This window comes from Silurus meridionalis, chromosome 2 (genome assembly GCF_014805685.1).
Source record: "Silurus meridionalis isolate SWU-2019-XX chromosome 2, ASM1480568v1, whole genome shotgun sequence".
In the NCBI taxonomy this organism is placed as follows: domain Eukaryota; kingdom Metazoa; phylum Chordata; class Actinopteri; order Siluriformes; family Siluridae; genus Silurus; species Silurus meridionalis.
In genome coordinates, this window is record NC_060885.1 from 2,281,349 (window position 1) to 2,303,836 (window position 22,488).

The following is a 22,488-nucleotide window of genomic DNA, read 5'->3' on the forward strand; positions in this document are numbered from 1 at the left end:
CTTGTGACTTTCTGATCCAGAGTCTAAAGTCTTAACCACAGAGCTTCCGCCTCCTCCCACATGAAAACTCAATTCAACTCAATTCAAGTTTATTTATTTAGCACTTTTTGAACAATGGACTTTGTCTCAAAGCAGCTTCACAAAATGTAAGAACTATAGAACAAAAATGATTAAAAAAAATATATAAGTGAATAATTTGTGTTTATCTCCAATGAGCAAACCAGAGAAAAAACTCTCGGAGATGTTATGAGGAAAAAAACGTGAGAGGAACCAGACTCATCCTCATCTGGCTGACCCCAAGAGTGTGATTATAAATCTTAAAAAACAATACAAACACCAGAGAGTGAGAAAGATCTTGAGCACCGGAGTGTGTGGTTATAGATTTTTATATACAGACAGTTGGAGATGTGGAACCTGAAGCTCCTGAGCAACTCTGAGATCATTATAGATTTAACACCAACTCCTTCATTCCAGAGCCTTTTAATGCTCAATGATGGAGAATCAGTAGATGTAGAATGGTATTTTACGTATCGATCAAAAGTTTTATCCTTAAAGTCTAATGTCCAAAATCCTCTGAAGCTCTGAAAGCTTTGGGATGTGTAGAGAAAGAGATGAGTTCATAATGAGATCAATTAAATATTTTTAATAAATAATTGAGCTTTCAATACAAAGGATTCGTGTCACCTGGGTTTTTCTACACAGGATTGTAGATGCTTGTGTTTGTAATGAGGTTAAAAGAAGAGTTTCTGGAACGAGAAGATCTCTGGAGGAGCAGGAGGAACTCAAGCCATCATCTCAAATGTGTGTCTATAAAATCACCAGATAAACAACCGAGAGATTTCTGGTTAATGTGTTAGAGAACTTCATTTGTGTGTGTGTGTGTGTGTGTGTGTGTGTGTGTGTGTGTGTGTGTGTGTGTGTATTCTTTGGTACCAGCACATCAGTGAAGAACCTTTCAGGCCAGTTAAAAGAGCGCTGCAGTAATCAGTACCCTCCAGACTTTGGAGATGATAATACGCTGTTTTTAAGCGTCACTAGTGTGTGTGTGTGTGTGTGTGTGTGTGTGTGTGTGTGTGTGTGTGTGTGTGTGTGTGTGTGTGTGTGTGTGTGTGTTTAAATGAAGGGCAGGGTAAAACATGGCATCTTGATACTAGACATGATGTTTGTTATTCACAGACAGGACGTCGACATACACAACGTTGATCTGAGCCTCACGTCCTACATCTAATCTTATCTTTATTTATTTTCAGAAACGTGATTGTAGACTGTAGTAAAGGTAAGTGGAGCGACCTGAAGCATTATGATAAAAAAAATTTTTTTAATTATGTATTTTAAAATTTGTATTTCTTTTTTTAATCCATAGTATTAATTGTATACATTGGGGTTGCACAATCCAGTGCACTCTTAGTGCTGGTCCCAGAAGTGAAGTGTGCAGTAGAAATGACAGACTGGTTTAAGGTGGAGGTTGGACTGCATCAAGGATCGGCTCTGAGCCTTTTCCTGTTTGCAGTGGTGATAGACAGGTTGAAGGATGAGGTCAGACAGGAGTCTCTGTGGACTATGATGTTTGCAAATGATATTGTGATTTGTGGTGAGAGTAGTGAGCAGGTTGAGAAGAGCCTGGAAAGGTGGAGGTACATGGTGGAGAGAAGGTGAATGAACGTCAGTAGGTGTAAGACAGAGTACATGTGTGTGAATGAGAGGGAGGGCAGTGGAGGGGTGCGGTTGCAGGGAGAAGAGGTGGAGAAGGTGGAGGAGTTCAGGAACGTGGGGTCAACAGTGCAGAGTAATGGAGAGTGTGTTAGAAGTGAAGAAAAGAGTGCAGGCAGGGTGGAGTGGGTGGAGAAGAGTGATAGCAGGAGTGATTTGTGATAGAAGAGTATCTGTGAGAGTAAAAGGGAAAGTTTATTGGACTGTGGTGAGACCTGAGATGTTGTATGGTTTAGAGACAGTGGCATTGAGTAAAAGACAGGAGGTGGAGCTGGAGGTAGCAGAGCTGAAGATGTTGAGATGTTCGTTGGGAGTGATGAGGATGGACAGGATTAGAAATGAGTTTATTAGAGGGACAGCACATGTAGGACGTTTTGGAGACAAGGTGATGGAGGTGAGATTGAGATGGTTTGGACATGTGCAGATGAGGGACATGGGGTATATCAGTAGGAGAATGCTGAGGATGGAGCCACCAGGAAGGAGAAAAAGAGGAGGAACAAGGAGGAGGTTTATGGATGTGGTGAAGGAAGACATGCAGGTAGTTGGTTTGAAAGAGGCAGATGTAGAGGACAGCGGAGTATGGAGACGGATGATCCCTTGTGGCGCCCCCTAATGGCCGAAAGAAGAAGAAGAATATAAATTTAATGGTTTTGTGTAATGGTGTAATAGAAAATACTATTTCATACAGGCTTTTACACATTTTGTTTTATGGTTTTAATGCAGTTTTATTATTTATTAATAATTAATTAAAGAAGTCAAATCACACTCCATTAATTCTCTGTACAGTAAGTAATACCGCAATAGCGCCTCCACTCCACTCCGCTGGGGAGCAGTAGAGAACCGTGACGCCATTTTTACGCGCCGGAAAGAACATGGTGAAAAATAAATACGCTAACTACTGAGCTAACCGATCAAAAAACGTCCGTGCAAAGTTTATCTGAACACGTCAGTTTTTAATAAATATTTTTAATCCGTTCTTTTCCACACGGTTTCCAAGACAACAACATGGCGTAAATCTGCATCTCAGCAAACCAAAAGAAGAACAACAGTAAGTCTCAGATAACAAGTTTATTCCCAGTGGTAACTTACAATAGGTGTTTTTTTCCTGCCTGTATTCCAGGTGATACCGTTTCCTGTGCTATGATTGGTGGAACGCTATATTCCTGCTGATGATTGGTGGATTGCTCGTAAAACAGGATTTCGCAGCCAATCATAGCGCAGAGATGCGGAAGTGGTCGGAATATGGATAGGGATAAAAACAACGCCCCACAATTGTCCCTTTAATTTCAGTTAGCTCTCCGAGTAACGGTATTCTTTATAATTATTATATCGTTATTTTAATCGGATGGTGAGGCTCAAGTGATTTAGACGATGCAGTATAAAAATTAATTTGGAGAAAAATATCATATAAATATAATAAAAATAATGATTTTATTCCCATTATTTCCAAGCGCGTTTAAACGGAAATCTCGAACACGTAAAAGTTTCATTTCGTCGCATTAACTTCATTCAGTTAAAGTAAAATAAAACTTATAAAACAGTTTCACCAAAAGGGTCGTTTTATAGCGTGACCCTGAGCGGAAACGTGCAGACTCAGCACTTCCGGTGACTTTCATAAACAAACATCACGGGTTTTCTTCTCATCATTCTGCTCAAAATAACTTCTGTTTTCAGTTCATAAAAAAGTGATTCAAACCTGAAAATGTGTTTCAACTAAATCTTTACAACGTTATAATGATGTAAATAATGATAATGCACGGGCTGGACGATATATTGTTCATGAACCGCGGTATTATTTGTACTTATTTGAAGTGTCACACAATCCTTTATTTTACAGATTAACTTTATATATTAATAATAATCAGAATTACATTAATCTAATTACTACAAGAAATCAGAACTGATTAATAATCCAATCAAAGTGATTACGAAAATGTCAATAATCCGATCAGAGTGTTTACACCAGCGGTCTCTAAACAGTTCATTGTGAAGGCCACATAATATTATGATGAGATTTTATTATGTTTTTAAATGAAAAATAAATGTTTCTACATTTTTAAATAAAATAATTTTCTTCTGCAACATACAGACATATGAACATCACTTTTCAAGAGATCTATCGCCTATTAAAAGCGCATTATTACTGTCATTAGGACTTTATTTATATTAAATGAAATCAAAACATTTACTTACTTATGCATATGCATGTGGTTGGTGTGTGAATGTAAGAAATAATTAGACTACGTTAATAACTAGAAGTCGACCGATAGTGGATTTTACCTATAGCGATATCTGGGGTGGATCGTCCTTTCTGATAACTGATTAATAAACCGATAGTTTCTAAAATGGATTCTGTATAAAAAACAAAAAAAAATAAGTCCATGCAAAATAATACTGAACTTTATTACAAAAATAAAAAACACTACTGAATCAAGAAAGTGTGCTAAATGAAATATATATATTTTTAATAACTATAATTATATAATTAATAAATTGTAAATGATAAATATAATATAGTGCTCTCCGTGCAACACACAGTCTCGCGTGTAAAAACAAACAGCACGTCGTGTCAGTGATTCGCCTCTAGAGGCCGCTCTCGCAATGACAGGCAAAAATTCATACCGATAGTTTTTCCGGGTTTCCGCGAGCAATCGGTGTCTCAACCTCTGTTTAAAACCAGGGACATTTCCATTTGAAAGCCAACCTTTATTATTAAATACAAATATGATATGAGAAAAATATATATTCAAAATGAAATTTTAAATAAAAGTATGTCCCTGGCATTGTTCAGAGTGGCGTTTAAAATGCTGGGCCGTCGTTCGGGGACCACTGGGTAAACAAGAACTTCATTAATTAAATCAAATTGTTTACAAGAACTTTAATAATCGGATTAAAGTGTGTATACGTGTTCAGTAATCTGATCAAATTATGTAAAAAATTTTCAGTAATGACTGGAATAATGTATTAAAGTATTTAGTAAAACAGAAGTGGGAGATGATCAGGTGAAAATACGAGTGTTAGTCCCTACACTGGATTCCTGATAGAATATTGGTTTAACATAAATAAACTGATACACAGTAATAAGATGGAGTTTAGAGTTAGAGGTTAGGAGATTATATACTAAACACGGGATGATACGGAGCTGTGTGTCGTTTTATTCTTAAGCACAGTGTACAGGATCTTACAGCACGCTGTTTCCTTTGTGCTGTTCCTGTTGTCAAGGACTAGTGTGTGTTCTGAAGCACTGATGCACACGCCTGATAACACACTCCTGATAACACACTCCTGTCCTTCTGCTGCATGTGTGTCTGGGTCATGTATTATCATGCGTTATCATGCGTTGTAATGCAAGAATGCTGCTGTAGTGTTCAGCTTCATGGGTTGTGTATCAGATTATTAGGATGATTCAGTTTTTAGGCAGGATGGCAACAACTTTAACGTCCCTCAAAAGCTAATGCTGATTTATTGCTGATAATTATTTTATGTTGTTTGAAGAACATTAAGAAAACCCCCAGAAATCCAATAAGGAGCCAGTAAAACGTGCTAGCAAAGTATTTTTCATATAGTCTTAGGTACTTTTGTACTAGCCAGTTAGCTATTTTATTCCTAGGTAAATCATTAAACACTTACGTTATTAGAGCAAACAGCATATAATACACCAATCTATTCAGTTCAACTGAAAGTTAATGTCACTGTGCAGTTTGGACTCTGGTAAGACTCGCTGTAGCAGCAGAACTAAAAGGGAGAAGCAGAAGGTAATACAGACATGAGGGATCTCTGGGATAAGAGACGACCCACCACACCACCATCAACAAACCTGAGTGAACGTGTGAGAGTGAGGAGACGACAGCATACAAATATCCCAGTTCACCAAACACTCCATATCCATGATCCCTCCAGATCTGCTCCTTTACCTCACAAACACCTACTGACTAAACACTCCACTAAATAAATATGCTTTCAGCCTCGACTTGAACACTGAGACTGTGTCTGAGTCCCGAACACTGATTGGAAGGCTGTTCCATAACTGTGGGCTTTATAAGAGAAAGATCTGCCCCCTGCTGGAGTCTTCATTATTTGAGGAACCAACAAATAGCTTGCACCTTTTGATCTAAGTAGGTGTGGAGGATCATACTGGTACAGAAGTTCACTCAGATACTGCGGTGCGAGAGCGTTAAGTGCTTTATACGTCAGTAGTAGTATTTTATAATCAGTGTGAGATGTAATTGGGAGCAGTGTAGATGATTAAAACAGGGCTGATGTGATCATATTTTCTAGATCTAGTGAGGACTCTTGCTGCTGCATTCTGAACTAACTGAAGCTTATTTCTGCACTTACTCCAACACCCAGACAGTAAAGTGTTACAGTAGTCTAATCTAGATGTTACAAAAGCATCTACTAGTTTTTCTGCATCCTGTAACGACATCATATTTCTAATTTTAGAGAGCGATTTCCTTTATTCCAACAACGTTCTCAAGTCTAACAAGTAGTATAGTGTGATCAGTGGCGTGAAAAGCTGCACTGAGGTCGAGCAAAACAAGTAAAATACAAAACCCTGATCAGAGGCCAATAACAGTCATTTACCTCCTTAACTAGCGCCGTTCCTGTGCTATGATGAGGCCGAAATCCTGAATGAAACATTTCATAAATGTTGTTCCTCAGTAGATGTGAGCAGAACTGCTGTGCTACAACCTTTTCTAGAATCTTGGAGATAAAGGGGTGGTTTGATATTGGACTGTAGTTGGACAGCTCACAGGGTGAAGGTCAGGTTTCTTAATTAGGGGGTTGATAACTGCAGTTTGAATGATTTTGGTACAAAACCAGTGCTAATGGAAGAGTTTATTATTTTAAAACAGGTTCAATTCCTTCTGGAATGATCTGTTGGAAGAAACTTGTTGGCGAGGGATCGAGAATGCAGGCTGATGATTTTAATGAGGAAATTAGTCATTCTCTTGAATAGGAGTAAAACTTTGTAAATTGATGGTCTGTTATAATTACACTGCTGTCTACAGAGTTACTTGTAAAATAGTTTGTATTTATTTTAATCGTCTGGAATATTTGCCTGATGTTTTCAAATTTATTATTAAAAAAGTTCGCAGTACAGAATAAAAATCTAGGATTCTGCTTGGTATTTTCTATGAGAGTGGAGAAATATGCTAATCAGCAGCACTAAGAGATTTTCTAGAACTCAGGAGGCTCTCCTTCCATGCTGTTTGAAATACTGTAATTTTTGTTTGATGCCATTTACGTTCTAATTTCCGAGTGGTCTGTTTTAAGGTGCGCGTTTGATCAGTATGCCACTGTGCTATTTTTTTAATTCCTGATCATTTTGGTCTTAAAGGGGAGCTCCATCATCTAGAGTGTAACGGAACATTGATTCTAGATATTTAGTAGCCCAGTCGAGCTCTGCGGGATCAGACGGAGATCTAATTAATATTGACAATTCCAGAAGATAAAACGCGCTGCTGTAGTTGACGTGAAAGTACGCTTAACACGGTGGCGTGGCGAGGTACTAATGCAGTGACTGAGACAGATTTTAAAAGATAAGATAATGGTCTGAAGTAGCTTCAGACACTGGAATTATGACTAAATATTTTATTTTTTAAATGTTAATAACAAATCAAGAGTGTCTCTCCACTATGGGTGGGTCCTATAACATTCTGATTAATTCCAACTGAATCTAGAATGGACACAACTGCTGCTCTTCCTGATTATCAAAATGAATATTAAAATCACCAACAATTAATGCTTTGTGTAGAGAAGTAGCTAAATTTGTGATGAAATCTGCAAGTTCTATGAGTATATCAGAGTAGGGCCCTGGGGGTCTATAAATAATATTAATAATGGAATTGGCTGACTGGACCTGCTTTTGGACACTAAATATTTTATGTTTGGTGTAAAGAACTTATTATTATAAATATCTGCGACTCCGCCTCCTCTGCCATTTAGACAGGGCTGGTGTATGTAACTATACCCAGGAGGACTCGCTTCAATTAATGCTACATATTAATTCGGTTTAATCCACATTTCTGTCACACACTATATTAAACTCCTGGTTGGTAATAATTTAGTTTATAGTCAGCGCTTTTGACAGAAAAGATCTAATATTCAACAGTCCTATCTGTGCATTCAGTCCTATTTAATTTACTGTTAATCAGGTTACCTAAACAGACTTTTTGAGAATTTCTCCATTTTAGTTTTGCACGGGGGACAGACACAGTCTCAATATGAGTGACGAGACTGTGCAGCTAGCAAATGGTTGGTTTAGCCTGTCTGTCTGCTCCCTGGCCTTGGCTCTGGACAGTCACTTGTTAACTAGTGCTGTTCTAAGACTATGACCTATACTACAAGAAATGAGAGCAGCACCTTCCTGAGTGGGATGGATACCGTCCCACCCTAACAAGCCAGCCTTGCCCTCAAAATTGTTCCAATTATCTATGAATTATCTATGAATCTTTTGAGAGCTATAACAATACTAACAAACCAAAGTTGTTCAACTTCCACAAACCATTTACAGAATGTCAAATAAAGTAAAAAAAAAACAACATTTAAATCAATGAGTGCTGTTATTAACTTACAGCTACTTAACTTGTGGACTTTTCTTTTCAAAGTATTTAAAAGAGCTTCTGTAATCTGGTCTGAGTGTTTTAATAATAAGAATTTTAATAATCTGATTAAAGTGTTTAAACCAACTTTAATAATCTGATTAACGTGTTTAGGAGAGCTTCTGTTAACCAATCAAAACGTTGATCATTTGTATTTTAAATAATGTAATAATCGTGCATCTCTCTTTCCCCAGTGAGCGTCTGAGGGTCTGTAACCATGGCGAAGCAGTTCACCATTGATGACGCCTTCTCATTGGAAGGGGAGGGGGAAGGGGCGGGGCCAGAAGAGGACTTGGAAGGATGGAAGGATAAAGAGCGAGATCGTGATGGAGAGATGACATTCGGCCCACTGTCTTTCTCTAAACCACAGAGTCTTCCCTCTTCCTCCACCGGAACGATGGATCACAGCAACCTGAAATACCAGGTTATGATTCGCTTCACTCACCACTTCATTCATATTCTATATTTATTTCATACTTTCGAAAATAATGGTCAATTTTGAAATACTTTCTCTCTATATTACATACAAATATGATTTTTTTTTCTCTATGTATTTTTTTAGCAATTCTTTTTTTAAATATTTAGAAATATACGTATGTGTGCAAAAGTATTGGACACGTGTCCATATGTGATTCTTCTCCAAATTGTATTACAAACTTGCAGGCACACAATTGTGTAGCATGTCTTTGGATGCAGTGGCATGAAATTTGTCCCTTTACTCGAAATAAGGGTCCCGAACCTGTTCCAGCACGACAATGTCCCTGTGCACAAAGCCTGCTCCATGAAGAGCTGCTTTCATGGGTTGGAAGTGTGTGGAAGATCTCCTGCTAAAGAGCTCCATCCCTTCTGGGATGAATGTAAACACTGACTGCACCCCACAAATCTCCAAAAAATTTGGTTGAACATCTTCCCAGAAGATTAGCGGTTATTATGACAGCAAACAGACAATTAATGTGGAAAAAGAAGCACATACCAAGTTGTGGCCATAAAGTGTATTCCTAAGAAAATAAACTTTTTTTTTAAATCAATTAAAACATAAAAAAAAGCTTATGTTTGAGATGTAATATGTCCTATTTCTATTTATCACTGATAATTATTATTTTATCGTGCTCACTGAAACCACAGTAGTGACCAGTGTTGGGCAGTAACACGTTACTGTAATGAAGTTACTTTTGACAGTAACTAATACTGTAACGCATTACTTTTTAAATAAAGTAACGCTGTTACCATTAGCGTATAGTTTGTTACCCGTTACTTTATTAAATGAATGAATTTGGGCTGAAGTGTAGACTACAGTCTGACCTGTTTACAGCAGAGACACATTGTAGGATTGGTGGATGAACCACTGTAAACAAGAAGAAGACGCACTGTGGGCGTGTCTCCGTTTATTCAGGTCTGTGCAGCAGTAATGGCGAGTCGAGGTGAGAGCAAGATGAGTTTCTCAAAGTGAAAATATGATCATTATTTCACTTTAGTTGAGCATAAAGATAAAAACATTTTAGTCAAATGTAAGCTGTGTCTTTCTGGTTCGAAGCTCGTATCTACTGCGATAAACAGCAACTCCAGTCTGTTGAAGCTCCTTCAGGAACTCCATGCCTGAGGAGCTAGAAGCTATGCGCTAACCCGGTGTTCTGTTCTACATTGTTGATAGTTTTCATACTTCAGCTGTGAAAGGAACATGTTTAAGAGCTCAACACAACAGCAGAAGCCACTTTAGTGTTTGATTGTGAATCTATTATTCAGCTTGTTTTGTTATTTATTTCAGAAATCCTTGTGATATATTCAGTTTGTGCTGCTCTGACTTTAATAAAATAGTGTTTAAACATGACTCTGTGTTTAAGTCAGTTTTGTGTTTGTAGACTATAACGCATAAAAGGGCATTAATGTGAACATTAAAGAAGGTTCTTTAAAAAGTTACTTTTAACAGTAACGCATTACTTTTTGGTGTAAACAATCAACAAAGTAATGGAGTTACTTTTTGAATGAAGTAACGAGTAACTGTAACTAGTTACTATTTTTTAGTAACGAGCACAACACTGCTAGTGACGTTTATAATAATGTAATAATGTGAATAAATGTATAGAAATCTAAACAAATACTTGTAAATAAAGATTTTTTTCATTTTATTTTATTGATTTATATATTTGTATGTTTTTGTATAAATCACAGAACCTGGAGAATGAAGAGGTTTTGGGAAGTCCTGTAAACTCTACCTTCAACAACCTGTTTAAAATCAGGTCAGAAGTTCAGTTCTATTTGGTTTGTGTGTCTTTTTAATGCATGAGTTTGTATTACAATCATTTTGCTGATTTTGTCCATGTTTGTAAACTCTGATATTCGTGCTAAAAAAAGTGAAAGTGTGTGTGTGTGTGTTTGTGCGTGTGTGTGTGTTACAGTGATCCAGCCACGCTCTCCTACTGCAGCTCTCAGTGGTCATTCAGCACGCTCAGCTCGGTTACACAGCTCTCTGCACACTGCTGCGGGTAAACGCACACACGCACACACTCACACGCACACAAGCATTCATAGCATTTTTGCAGACGTCCTTATCCAGATCAACGTGCAAAAGTGCTTTGAAGTCTCTATCATTGAATAAATTGACACTAGTTCACTGAGTTGCAAACTTAGGATACCACTAAAATGCATAAACTCATAAAACAAACAGTGAAAATAAGCACTAGTTTAAGTGTTTCAGAAAGAGGAAGGTCTTCACTCATCGAAGATTAAAGATGACTAAGCTGTTCAGACATCTAGAGGAAGTTCATTCCACCACCTCGGGTGCTAGAACAGAAAAAAGTGTTGATGCATGCCTACCTCTTACCCTGAGAGATAGTCAGATCATTCGAGCAGAAGATCTAAGAGAGTGTAGTGCAGTGAGAGGAGTGATAAGAAAACGCACGCACGCACGCACGCACGCACGCACGCACGCACATACCACATTTCTGTGGAGTACATACATAATAACTGACATTCAATATCACTTATTTACTTACTTACTCACACTGTATGGTAAAGTATTGGGACACCTGACTTCTTCAGCCATATGTGGTTCTTCAACTGTTACCACAAAGTTGGAGGCACAAACTTGTACTAGAGGTCTTTAATGAAAATTTCCCATCACCTAAACTAGGAGATCCAAACCTGTTCCAGCATGTCAATGCCCTATGCACAAAGCCAGCTCCATGAAGATCTGCTTTACATGGGCTGTAAGTGGAAGATCTCCTGCTATAAAGCTCCAACCCTATTGAACACCTTTCAAGATAAATGGGAACAGTGACTGCACCCCAGGCCTCCTCACCTCAACTCACACACTTGTGTCTGATTGAATCTCCACAAAATCTAGTGGAACAACTTTTCATTCGAGGAAATAAATGTGGAATAGGATGGTCAAAAAGTATAAATCAATCCTTGGTCAGGTCTCCACAAATCTTTATTCATACAGTGCATGTCTGCGCGCGTGTGTGTGTGTGTGCACGCACATGTACATTTAACTGCGAATTATTAGTAAGGAGTTCAGTGTAACTGCAAGCTAGAGTCAAAATCCTGTGCAGATTCCCCCAAATGTTAACTGAAGAGAGACCTCCTACCTGGGATATTATGATTGTAGAAAGAGAAGTTAAAAAAAACTTGCTCTAAAACCTCTTGGTTAATTTAAAACCTAAAAAGTGAACAAAGAAAATTCTGAAATAAGTGTTTTTAGCATGAGTGCTTAATTACTTTGGCTTTTCATGAAGTGGCTGGCTGGTGCTCACTTACCCGGCCTGTCAATAAGCTAATGGGGTACTCGCTTGTTTCTCATGTAGTTACTAAATGGCCAGCTGAGTTATTTGGCCGAAAAGTGGCTGGCTGGCTCACTTACTGGTTTGGTTATTAAGCTGCTTGATGTTCACTTACTTTGTCAATCATTAAAGCTATACCCTTCAAGTGATTCACTAGCTTGCTGATGCTTGTTTAGCAGATAGTGAATTCATTCATTCCAAATATAGGCTTACTCACTAACTCACTAAGGGCTAGCTTGCTCTTAAAATAAGTGGCTAGTTGGCTATCCAATTGAATAGGTTTTTGAGCAGCTGGCTGACTTGAATTCAGTACATGGCTGACTGGCTCAATTTCATAGTCAGTAATTATAAGTCTAGCTGGCAGGCTGGCTCACTCAGTCAGTAACTAAGAGACGAGACGGATGGATGGATGAGTTGATGGATGGATGGATGAATGGATGGCTCACTCAATCAGTAACTAAGAGGCTAGCTGGATGTATGGATAGATGGATGGATGGATGGTTCCTCAGTCAGTAACTAAGAGGCTGGATGGATGGATGGATGGATGGATGGATGGATGGCTGGTTCACTCAGTCAGTAACTAAGAGGCTAGTTGGATGGATGGATAGATAGATGGATGGATGGCTCACTCAGTCAGTAATGAAGAGGCTAGTTGGATGGATGGATGGATGGATGAATGGATGGCTGGTTCACTCAGTCAGTAACTAAGAGGCTAGATGGATGGATGGATGGATGAATGGATGGCTGGTTCACTCAGTCAGTAACTAAGAGGCTAGTTGGATGGATGGATGGATGAATGGATGGCTGGTTCACTCAGTCAGTAACTAAGAGGCTAGTTGGATGGATAAATGGATGAATGGATGGCTCACTCAGTCAGTAACTAAGAGGCTAGATGGATAGATGGATGGATGGATGGCTGGCTCACTCAGTCAGTAACTAAGAGGCTAGTTGGATGGATGGATGGATGGATGGATGGATGGATGGCTCACTCAGTCAGTAACTAAGAGGCTAGTTGGATGGATGGCTGGTTTACTCATTCAGAGACTAAGCAGCTGTCTGGCTGGCTCACTCAGTCAATAACTAGGAGGCTAGTTGAATGGGCCATTTAGTCAGTAACTAAGCAGGTAGAAGGCAGGCTGGCTCTTCCTGTCAGTAATTAACTAAGCATTCAGCTGGCCTGCTTTTTAGGTCACAATAATTGGGCTGGTTGGTTTGCTCGCTTACTCAGTTGGTCACTGAGTGTATACTTACTCAGTAACAAAGCTGCTGGCTTGCTCATGTGGTTGTTCACTAAACATATACATTTTTTTCATGACACTTTTGCATTTACAAAGCTAATATAATTAAAATAGTTTAACATGGATCTACATTTATTTCGTGTTCTCAGATGGACGTCTCATCCTTTAATAAAAAAGAACAGGAGAGTGGTGCTCGCCTCGTTCCTCCTCCTCATCACTGGAGTCGGTAAGATATTAACACCAAGTATTTTTTCACCAGCAGAGAAACTGGAAATAAGATTACAAAACCAATTCTGCTGTGTTTTTGTTGAGCGACTTGGAGTGTTTGTACTGTAGTTACTGAATGATACAGATCTCTCTGTCTCTCGGTCTCCTCAGCTCTGATTTTTACAGGCGTCGTCTTGCAGTTAAACCCACAAGCAGGTGAGATTTTTTATTTAGGACTTGCGTATAACTGACGCTGAAAATCATGCAATGATGCATCTGTGCACACTGAGTAGCTTATAGACTAATGGGTAATTAACACATCCTTTTATAGCTGTGTGTGTGTGTGTGTGTGTGTGTGTGTGTGTGTGTGTGTTACATTAGTGGAAAAACACAATTGGGCTCTTTTTCTCTTTTTTTTAACAGAGGTTTCCAGTGCGATTTTCTTTGTCTCTGGTTTTCTCCTCTTCATTCCTGGTGGTATGTTTCTCTGTTTCTGTTCATTATGTATATATTTATTATCAAATATTAAAATATCAACCATGAAAAAATGTCACATAGTAGCGTTACATCAGCTTTAAGGTACAAAATATTTATATTTTTCTGCTTTTGTGAGTGAAACCATATATTCTAATCAGAGTCTGAAAAAAAAAATAGCACCTCAATAATCATGTTAAAAAAAAGATTTTGTGGACACCTGACCGTAAGATTGGTATGTTTTTTTCTGAACATCCCATTTTACATTTAGTCCCCATTCACTGTTATATGTTCCACTCGCCTGAGAAGATGTTCCACTAGATTTTGTGAAGATTTGTTCAGATTCTTTCAGCCACAAGGGTGTTAGTAAAGTTACTGATGTACCGTATTTTCCGGACTATAAGCCGCTTCTTTTTTCCCCACGCTTTGAACCCAGTGAAGCGGCTAATGTATGGATTTTTCCTGTGTTTTTCCCGGTTTCACAAACTTCAAAGCCAAAAAACTGAACCCCATAACATTAGACCAATGAAATTGCTGAACGGGTTCAGGTGAACCAATGAAACTCTTTATATTAAATCAGATGCGCTCCCACTGAATCGGGCCGCACCACATCATAAATATGGATGATGTTCCTCTAAAGTTTGACCTGCCGCTCACTCGGACTGTCTACAGGAAATGCGAATCATTCACACGCTGAAAACAACCGGGCATGAAAACACACTTCACCTGTGTTCTGAGCTGCACGGCATCGGGAGAAAAGCTTCACCGATGGTGATTTTTAAACACACGACGATGCTAAAAGAAAAACTCTCGAGAGAAATTGTTGTGAAAGGAAGGAGGAAGACAGTGAACAATGACTTTCTTGGTAGGCTACTGTTTAGATACAAGCCATGTAACAGACACCGTCTTTCGTTAAAGCCTGTGTAAAGTTCATTAGTTTCAGTGTAGCGGCTTATTTATGTTCAAAATAAAAATATTTATAAAATTCAGTGGGTGCGGCTTATATATGGGTGCGTTTAATAGTCCGGAAATTACGGTAAATACTGATAACTGATGTAGTTGAGGTGAGGAGGTCTTCCACTTCCAACCCATGGAAAGCAGATCTTCATTGAGCTGGCTTTGTGCACAGGGGAATTGTCATGCTGGAACATGACAATTTGGTCTCCTGGTTGAAGTGAAGGGAAAATTCCATGCTGCTGAATTCAAAGACAGTTTGGGGAAGAACCACATATAGGTGGAAAAGTCGGGTGTTCCGATACTTTCGCTCATATAGTGTATGTTATAGCAGCTATAAACATACTGAATGTTCACTCACCAGCCTTTCTTTGATTTTCTTTGTTATATATTAAAAAGAAAAGACAGAATGTTTCAAAATGAAGAAACCTGAAAGAATTGGAGAAAACAGCTTTACTGCTGACACACATTCTATAAATGATAAAGAACCCCTGGCAAAAATCTTCAGTCTTAGAAAAAGTTCCCATCAAGTAAACAGATTACAGACAGGACACACACAAAACAGTTTTGGGGTTAAAGGCAGAATATTGTGGATTTGAGTAAATAAAATAGGGTCTTTTCAATGTTAAACTGCGATCAGTGTTTATATAAATCTATTTCTTTCTTCCATTACAGTTTACCATGTGATCTACATAAGCTGTGCTGTTAGAGGGAGACGGGGATTCAAGTTCTTTTACCTGCCGTACTTTGAGAAATAGTGACTTTATCTGTCTCTCTGTTGAGATTTGTCCAGAACCTTTCATTTTATTTTTTTAAATTTTTTTTTTTTAATTTTCAATCACAGAATACAGAACTGAGGTGAAGCTCCGTAACGCTTTACAACACGTTTTTCGTCATTAACGTTCGTTAACCAATTAATGTGAACATTAATACGCTATCGATAATATTAAAGTAATCAACACTCGTTTTGGTCATAGTACGTTTTATCAAATAATTCAGCAAAAACAATTCTTTATGTGGAATATTTAAAAGTTCAGTCTATAGATATTTTCTCATTTATCTCCTTTGATTTATTTTGAGATATTAATGAGATATGCAGGAACTAATACACTCAGTGTTCCACGTCTGGGTGCAGCGTCTGGGTGCAGTTTCTGCTGCCACTCTGAAAAGAACTGATTGATTTCCCACAACGGCACATAAACGAGTGCTTTATTCCTTTTCTTCCACAGAGATTTGAAAGTAATTCAGTTGTTTTTTATTAATAGACGTTTTCAGGTTTATAGTTATGTGTAATGTTGTATGTTCTAGCAGGTAGAGTGCCTGAAGAAAAGTGTGTGAAAAGTGTGGAATCATCTGGTCTTGTTGTTTTTGAGACACATGCATATTCCTTTTTTTTTTTTTTTTTTTAATCACACAAAATCTGGACAGTGAACGAGTGGAAGAAAGTTCCATGGAGTTCAAATACGCCATTTTTTTTGTCTCTAACAGAAGAACTTGTGTAAGATGGAGAACAGGAGAGAAGATGTTGGAGGTCAAACATGGAGGTGGAATTTAGTGGTTTTGGGTTGGGTTGCAAGTGGAACATCTGGATATTTCTAGATTTGTTTGTCAAAGAAACCCTTCAGACCGTTACAGTTCTTTTCGCATGGAAACATAAGGAACATTCACGTGTCTCTGAAACACCTTAAAACACTCCTCACTTTCCACAGGCTAAGTATAAACATTTCTCATAAATATTAGTGTAAATTTAAACCAAAGTGTTGATTACTTTAACATTACTTATGGTTTTCTAATCCTCGTGATCTTAAATGTAAAAGCGTTGCTGCTGTATTCGTGCAATCGTGACGTTAAATCCTGTGAAAAAAAAACAATTCTCTCATGTCACGATATGATCTCATATCCGAGTAGCTTTACTTTGCACATGACACATGGCAGGTCCAGTTTCAGGGGCAGACACGCAGCTACACGGCTGAACTCGGTCATTTTACTCCTATTTTTAACCTCTTTTTATATTAATTTTAACGTAGTTTTTAGATGTTTGTAACCTTTTAACCCGAAATCGACGGCATTGACTGCGGTCTCGCTGTAGGAGCCGTTCAGGGGGAAAAAAAAAACACGAAAAACGCTTTGCTATAAAAACTTGGGTGCAAATTTCGAAAAGATGTTGATGATCGATTGATGAGCCTCGTCAGAAATCTCTAAAGAAGTCATGAAGTGCCAAGTTTTCTTTCCCTGCACTGTTTTTAAACTCTTTAATGAACTAATACCACTACTAACACTTTACCACTGTACAGCTCAGTGAACTTCCAGCACGTCTGCATGGAAGAGTTGTTTTCATTTTTCTGTGTTTTTTTTTTTATTGATGTGACACTACAATAAAACATTTGTTTTTATGGACTCTTATTGTACCTTCTGAAGTCATTACAGTGTTTCTGTGTATAATTGTGTAAAATTTTAAGTAAATATCTCTGAGATTGAAGACGCGATTATTATTGAAAATGTACACAATGTCACGCGAACTTGATCAGAAAATCCAATTCGGGTCACTTGAACTCTGCACAGTGAACACAGCAAGTGTACGATAAAGATTATATACAAAATATACAAAACTTGTGTAAATGTACTGCCAGACTCTTGGTGTCTCTATAGTAGATCAAGTTTGATATATGCCCCTTAGGGTGGCCTGTCTTGGATAAAATGCAATAAAGTGCCCCCTAGGGTGCCACCATGGTAGATTAATTATGATCCAGTGCCCCTACTTGGGTTTAAAAAAAGAAAAAATTGTGCCCACTAGGGTGCTAAGGGACATTAAATGTGATAAAGTACTGTTTATGGAGCTTCTATGGTGCTTTAATTAGGATACAGTTTCATATATATATATATATATATATACATACAGTGGGGCAAAAAAGTATTTAGTCAGCCAGCAATTGTGCAAGTTCTCCCACTTAAAACAATGAAGGCCTGTAATTTTCATGTATACGTGTATATGTATGTACACTGGCGATCAAAATTAGAGAAAAATTGAACAATTATGAAATAATGTCATCTTCACTGCTCAACAGTTGAAGGATTTGTTGTCCTGTCTATACCATGCTACCAGAACACCTTTTCCACAAAAAAACTGAGGCATTTAAAAAAAAACATTATTTTGCAGAAAACACACTGATCAAAATTAGAGAACACTTTCAGATACCTCCCAGTTATTGGTGTTAATCTGGTACCTGGTGCTAATTTCCTTGATTATCTGTCAACCCCTATTTAACTGGCAGCCTAACTTCCAGTTTCACTGACTCTGCAAGATGGTGGGCCGTTCTAAAGTGACTGAAAGCCTCCGGCAGAAGGTTGTCCAAATGAACGCCAAAGGGATGAGCCTATCAGCCATAGCAAGACAAGTTGGTCGTTCCAAATCTGTGATTTCAAGAATATTGAATCTTTACAACATCACAAACTCATTCAAGTCCGCCAAGAAGGCTGGTCGTCCACGGAAGACAAATACAAGAGAGGACAGGATACTGTGGAGGATCTCAATGGGCAATCGTTTCCACACTGCAGCTGGAATTGCTCACCAGTTCAGCGCTGAACAGGGTAAGGATCTGTCTCATCATACAGTGTCTTGACGTTTAAGAGCATTTGGACTGAAAGCCCACTCTGCAGTGACCAAACCTCTCATTAGCAGAAAGAATCAAAGGGCTAGACTAAGCTTTGCTGAGGAGCATGTTGTGTGGACAGAGGAGAACTGGTCCAAAGTTCACTTCAGTGATGAAAGCAAGTTTCATTTATATGGGTCGGATTGGAAACATTATGTTCGGGGCAAACTGGAGAAAGACTGAACCCAAAGTGTGTAAAGAAGTCAGTGAAAAGTGTAGAAGGAAGTGTCATGGTTTGGGGCATGTTTTCTGCAGCAGGAGTTGGGCCTCTTATACAGCTACATGGCAGAGTGAATGCAAATGTTTATCAAAACCTTCTTCAACAACATATGGGTCCTTCCCTGCGTTCATCACCCAATCAGCCCGCAGTGTTCATGCAGGACAACGCTCCACAGCAAAACGGGTAAAGGAGTTTCATCAAAACCGAAAACATTGAAATAATGACATGGCCTGCCCAGAGTCCTGATCTCAACCTCAAGAGAACCTCTGGAAAATCCTTGGTGACAAAGTTATGGCCCACTACAGTCACCGAACTGTGGAGGAGACTGGAAGAAGAGTGGACCAAAATCACACCAGAGCAGTGTGAGAGACTCGTGCTGTCCTGTGACCGCAGATGTGCTGAAGTCATTCAGAGCAGAGGCCTGGACACTTCCTACTAATTGCTGACTGTTGTAACCTTCAGAACATTTAGTTGTAATCTTTTTCCATGCTACAGTTATTGTTGTTCTTTAATTTTGATCAGTGTGTTTTCTGCAAAATAATGTTTTTTTTAAATGCCTCAGTTATTTTGTGAAAAAGGTGTTCTGGTAGCATGGTATAGACAGGTAGAGGTGTGTTAAAAAAAATAGCAGTGTGGCATTCAATCACTGACGTCATCAATTTTGTGACAAAACGGGTGTGAATCAGGTGGCCCCTATTTAAGGATGAAGCCAGCACTTGTTGAACATGCATTTGAAAGCCTGAGGAAAATGGGTCGTTCAAGACATTGTTCAGAAGAACAGCGTACTTTGATTAAAAAGTTGATTGGAGAGGGGAAAACCTATAAAGAGGTGCAAAAAATTATAGGCTGTTCAGTTAAAATGATCTCCAATGCCTCAAAATGGAGAGCAAAACCAGAGAGACGTGGAAGAAAACGGAAGACAACCATCAAAATGGATCGAAGAATAACCAGAATGGCAAAGGCTCAGCCAATGATCAGCTCCAGGATGACCAAAGACAGTCTGGAGTTACCTGTAAGTACTGTGACAGTTAGAAGACGTCTGTGTGAAGCTAATCTATTTTCAAGAATCCACCGCAAAGTCCCTCTGTTAAAAAAAAAGGCATGTGCAGAAGAGGTTACAATTTGCCAAAGAACACATCAACTGGCCTAAAGAGAAATGGAGGAACATTTTGTTGATTGATGAGAGTAAAATTGTTCTTTTTGGGTCCCAGGGCCACAGACAGTTTGTGAGACGACCCCCAAACTCTGAATTCAAGCCACAGTACACCGTGAAGACAGTGAAGCATGGTGGTGCAAGCATCATGATATGGGCATGTTTCTCCTACTATGGTGTTGGGCCTATTTATCGCATACCAGGGATCATGGATCAGTTTGCATATGTCAAAATACTTGAAGAGGTCATGTTGCCTTATGCTGAAGAGGACATGCCCTTGAAATGGTTGTTTCAACAAGACAATGACCCCAAACACACTAGTAAACGAGCAAAGTCTTGGTTCCAAACCAACAAAATTAATGTTATGGAGTGGCCAGCCCAATCCCCGGACCTTAATCCAATCAAAAACTTGTGGAGTGATATCAAAAATGCTGTTTCTGAAGCAAAACCAAGAAATGTAAATGAATTGTGGAATAACAGCTGAGAGGTGCCACAAGTTGGTTGACTCCATGCCACACAGATGTGAAGCAGTTTTAAGAAACTGTGGTCATACAACTAAATATTAGTTTAGTGATTCACAGGATTGCTAAATCCTAGAAACAAAAATGTTGTACAAAATAGTTTTTAGTTTGTACAGTCAACGGCACACACTGCTATTTTTTTTTAACACACCCCTTTCAACTAATTGCCCAATTATCATGAATGCTGGGTCTTGTTTGTTTTCTGAGAATCTACTGCACCAACTGGTAACTTGTTTGCCACGTAGCAATAAAAAATATACTAAAAACCTGGATTATCCTGGTTAGTCACATTGTACTGCTATTATTTTGAACAACACTGTGTATATATATATATATATATATATATATAGACTCCCCCCACAATATATAGTTGTGTTCAAAATTATTCAACCCCCAATGCTGTAAATGGTTTTAGGGAATTTAGTGTACAATTGTAATTGTATTCAGAATGAAATCCTACAAGGACTTCTTAAAGAACCATATGCAACTAAAATGACATCAATTAGTTTTGTAATACAGTAGTAAATGTTTCTTTTGTGAATTCTTCATTGACATAATTATTCAACCCCTTAAAGACTACCACTCTGAAGAACAGAGGTTCAATGAAGTGTTTTCAATCAGGTATTGAAAACACCTGTGGATATCAGGGAGCAGCAATAAAGCCTAATAAGCACCAATTAGGCAGCTTTAAAATGACTGTGATACTCAGCTCCTTCTAGACATTTACTGGTGTGGTTACAAACATGGTGAGGTCAAGAGAATGGTCCAGGAAGACAAGAGAACAGGTGATTACTCTTCACAGGAAGGGCAATGGCTATAAGAAGATTGCAAAGATGTTAAACATACCAAGAGACACCATAGGAAGCATCATTCGCAAATTCAAGGCAAAGGGCACTGTTGAAACGCTACCTGGTCGTGGCAGAAAGAAGATGCTGACTTCGACTGCTGTGCGCTACCTGAAGCGTAGAGTGGAGAAATGTCCCCGTGTGACTGCTGAGGAACTGAGAAAAGATTTGTCAGATGTGGGTACTGAAGTTTCTGCTCAGACAATACGGCGCACCCTGCGTAATGAAGGCCTCCATGCCAGAACTCCCAGGCGCACCCCCTTGCTGTCCCCAAAGAATAAGAAGAGTCGACTGCAGTATGCCAAAAGTCATGTGGACAAACCACAGAAGTTTTGGGATAGTGTTCTGTGGACTGATGAAACAAAATTAGAACTGTTTGGGCCCATGGATCAACGCTATGTTTGGAGGAGGAAGAACAAGGCCTATGAAGAAAAGAACACCTTGCCTACTGTGAAGCATGGCGGGGGGTCAATCATGCTTTGGGGCTGTTTTGCTTCTGCAGGTACTGGGAAGCTTCAGCGTGTGCAAGGTACCATGAATTCTCTTCAGTACCAGGAGATATTGGATGACAATGTGATGCAGTCCGTCACAAACCTGAGGCTTGGAAGACGTTGGACCTTTCAACAGGACAATGATCCCAAGCATACCTCCAAGTCCACTAGAGCATGGTTGCAGATTAAAGGCTGGAACATTTTGAAGTGGCCATCGCAGTCACCAGACTTAAATCCGATTAAGAACCTCTGGTGGGACTTAAAGAAAGCAGTTGCAGTGCGCAAGCCTAAGAATGTGACTGAACTGGAGACTTTTGCCCATGATGAATGATCATAATCAATGTCAAACCGACCAAAACAATCAATTTCAGTGGGGGTTGAATAATTTTGAACACAACTGTAATGTGCTCTTTATTATAGATAAATTCTATCATTCTTCTCAAACAGTTACTCCAATTTTCTGAAGTAACTGTTGCTCTAACTAACGTGTCAAACTCGTTTATCAGTAATATATGGAGGTGTTGATTATAGATGTGTTAAATACAGTAATGATTTTGCTCCAGTCCTGAAGAAGCATTAATTAGATCAACTCCACTCAAGCTTCATTGTCATTCTTCCAGTATACAAAATGCCGAAATGCC

The 22,488-nt window shown here is 38.7% G+C and overlaps 1 protein-coding gene across 1 annotated transcript; it reads left to right on the forward strand.

Moving 5' to 3' along the window:
* Positions 1 to 2,563: 2,563 nt before the first annotated feature.
* On the forward strand, positions 2,564 to 17,364 carry tmem134 (transmembrane protein 134). The gene is made up of 8 exons (XM_046836997.1): positions 2,564 to 2,758; positions 8,510 to 8,739; positions 10,485 to 10,552; positions 10,712 to 10,798; positions 13,482 to 13,558; positions 13,711 to 13,755; positions 13,963 to 14,016; positions 15,643 to 17,364. Exons 2-8 carry the CDS (start codon positions 8,533 to 8,535, stop codon positions 15,723 to 15,725), a joined length of 621 nt encoding a protein of 206 aa, XP_046692953.1. The 5' UTR covers positions 2,564 to 2,758; positions 8,510 to 8,532; the 3' UTR covers positions 15,726 to 17,364.
* The last annotated feature ends 5,124 nt before the right edge of the window (positions 17,365 to 22,488 follow it).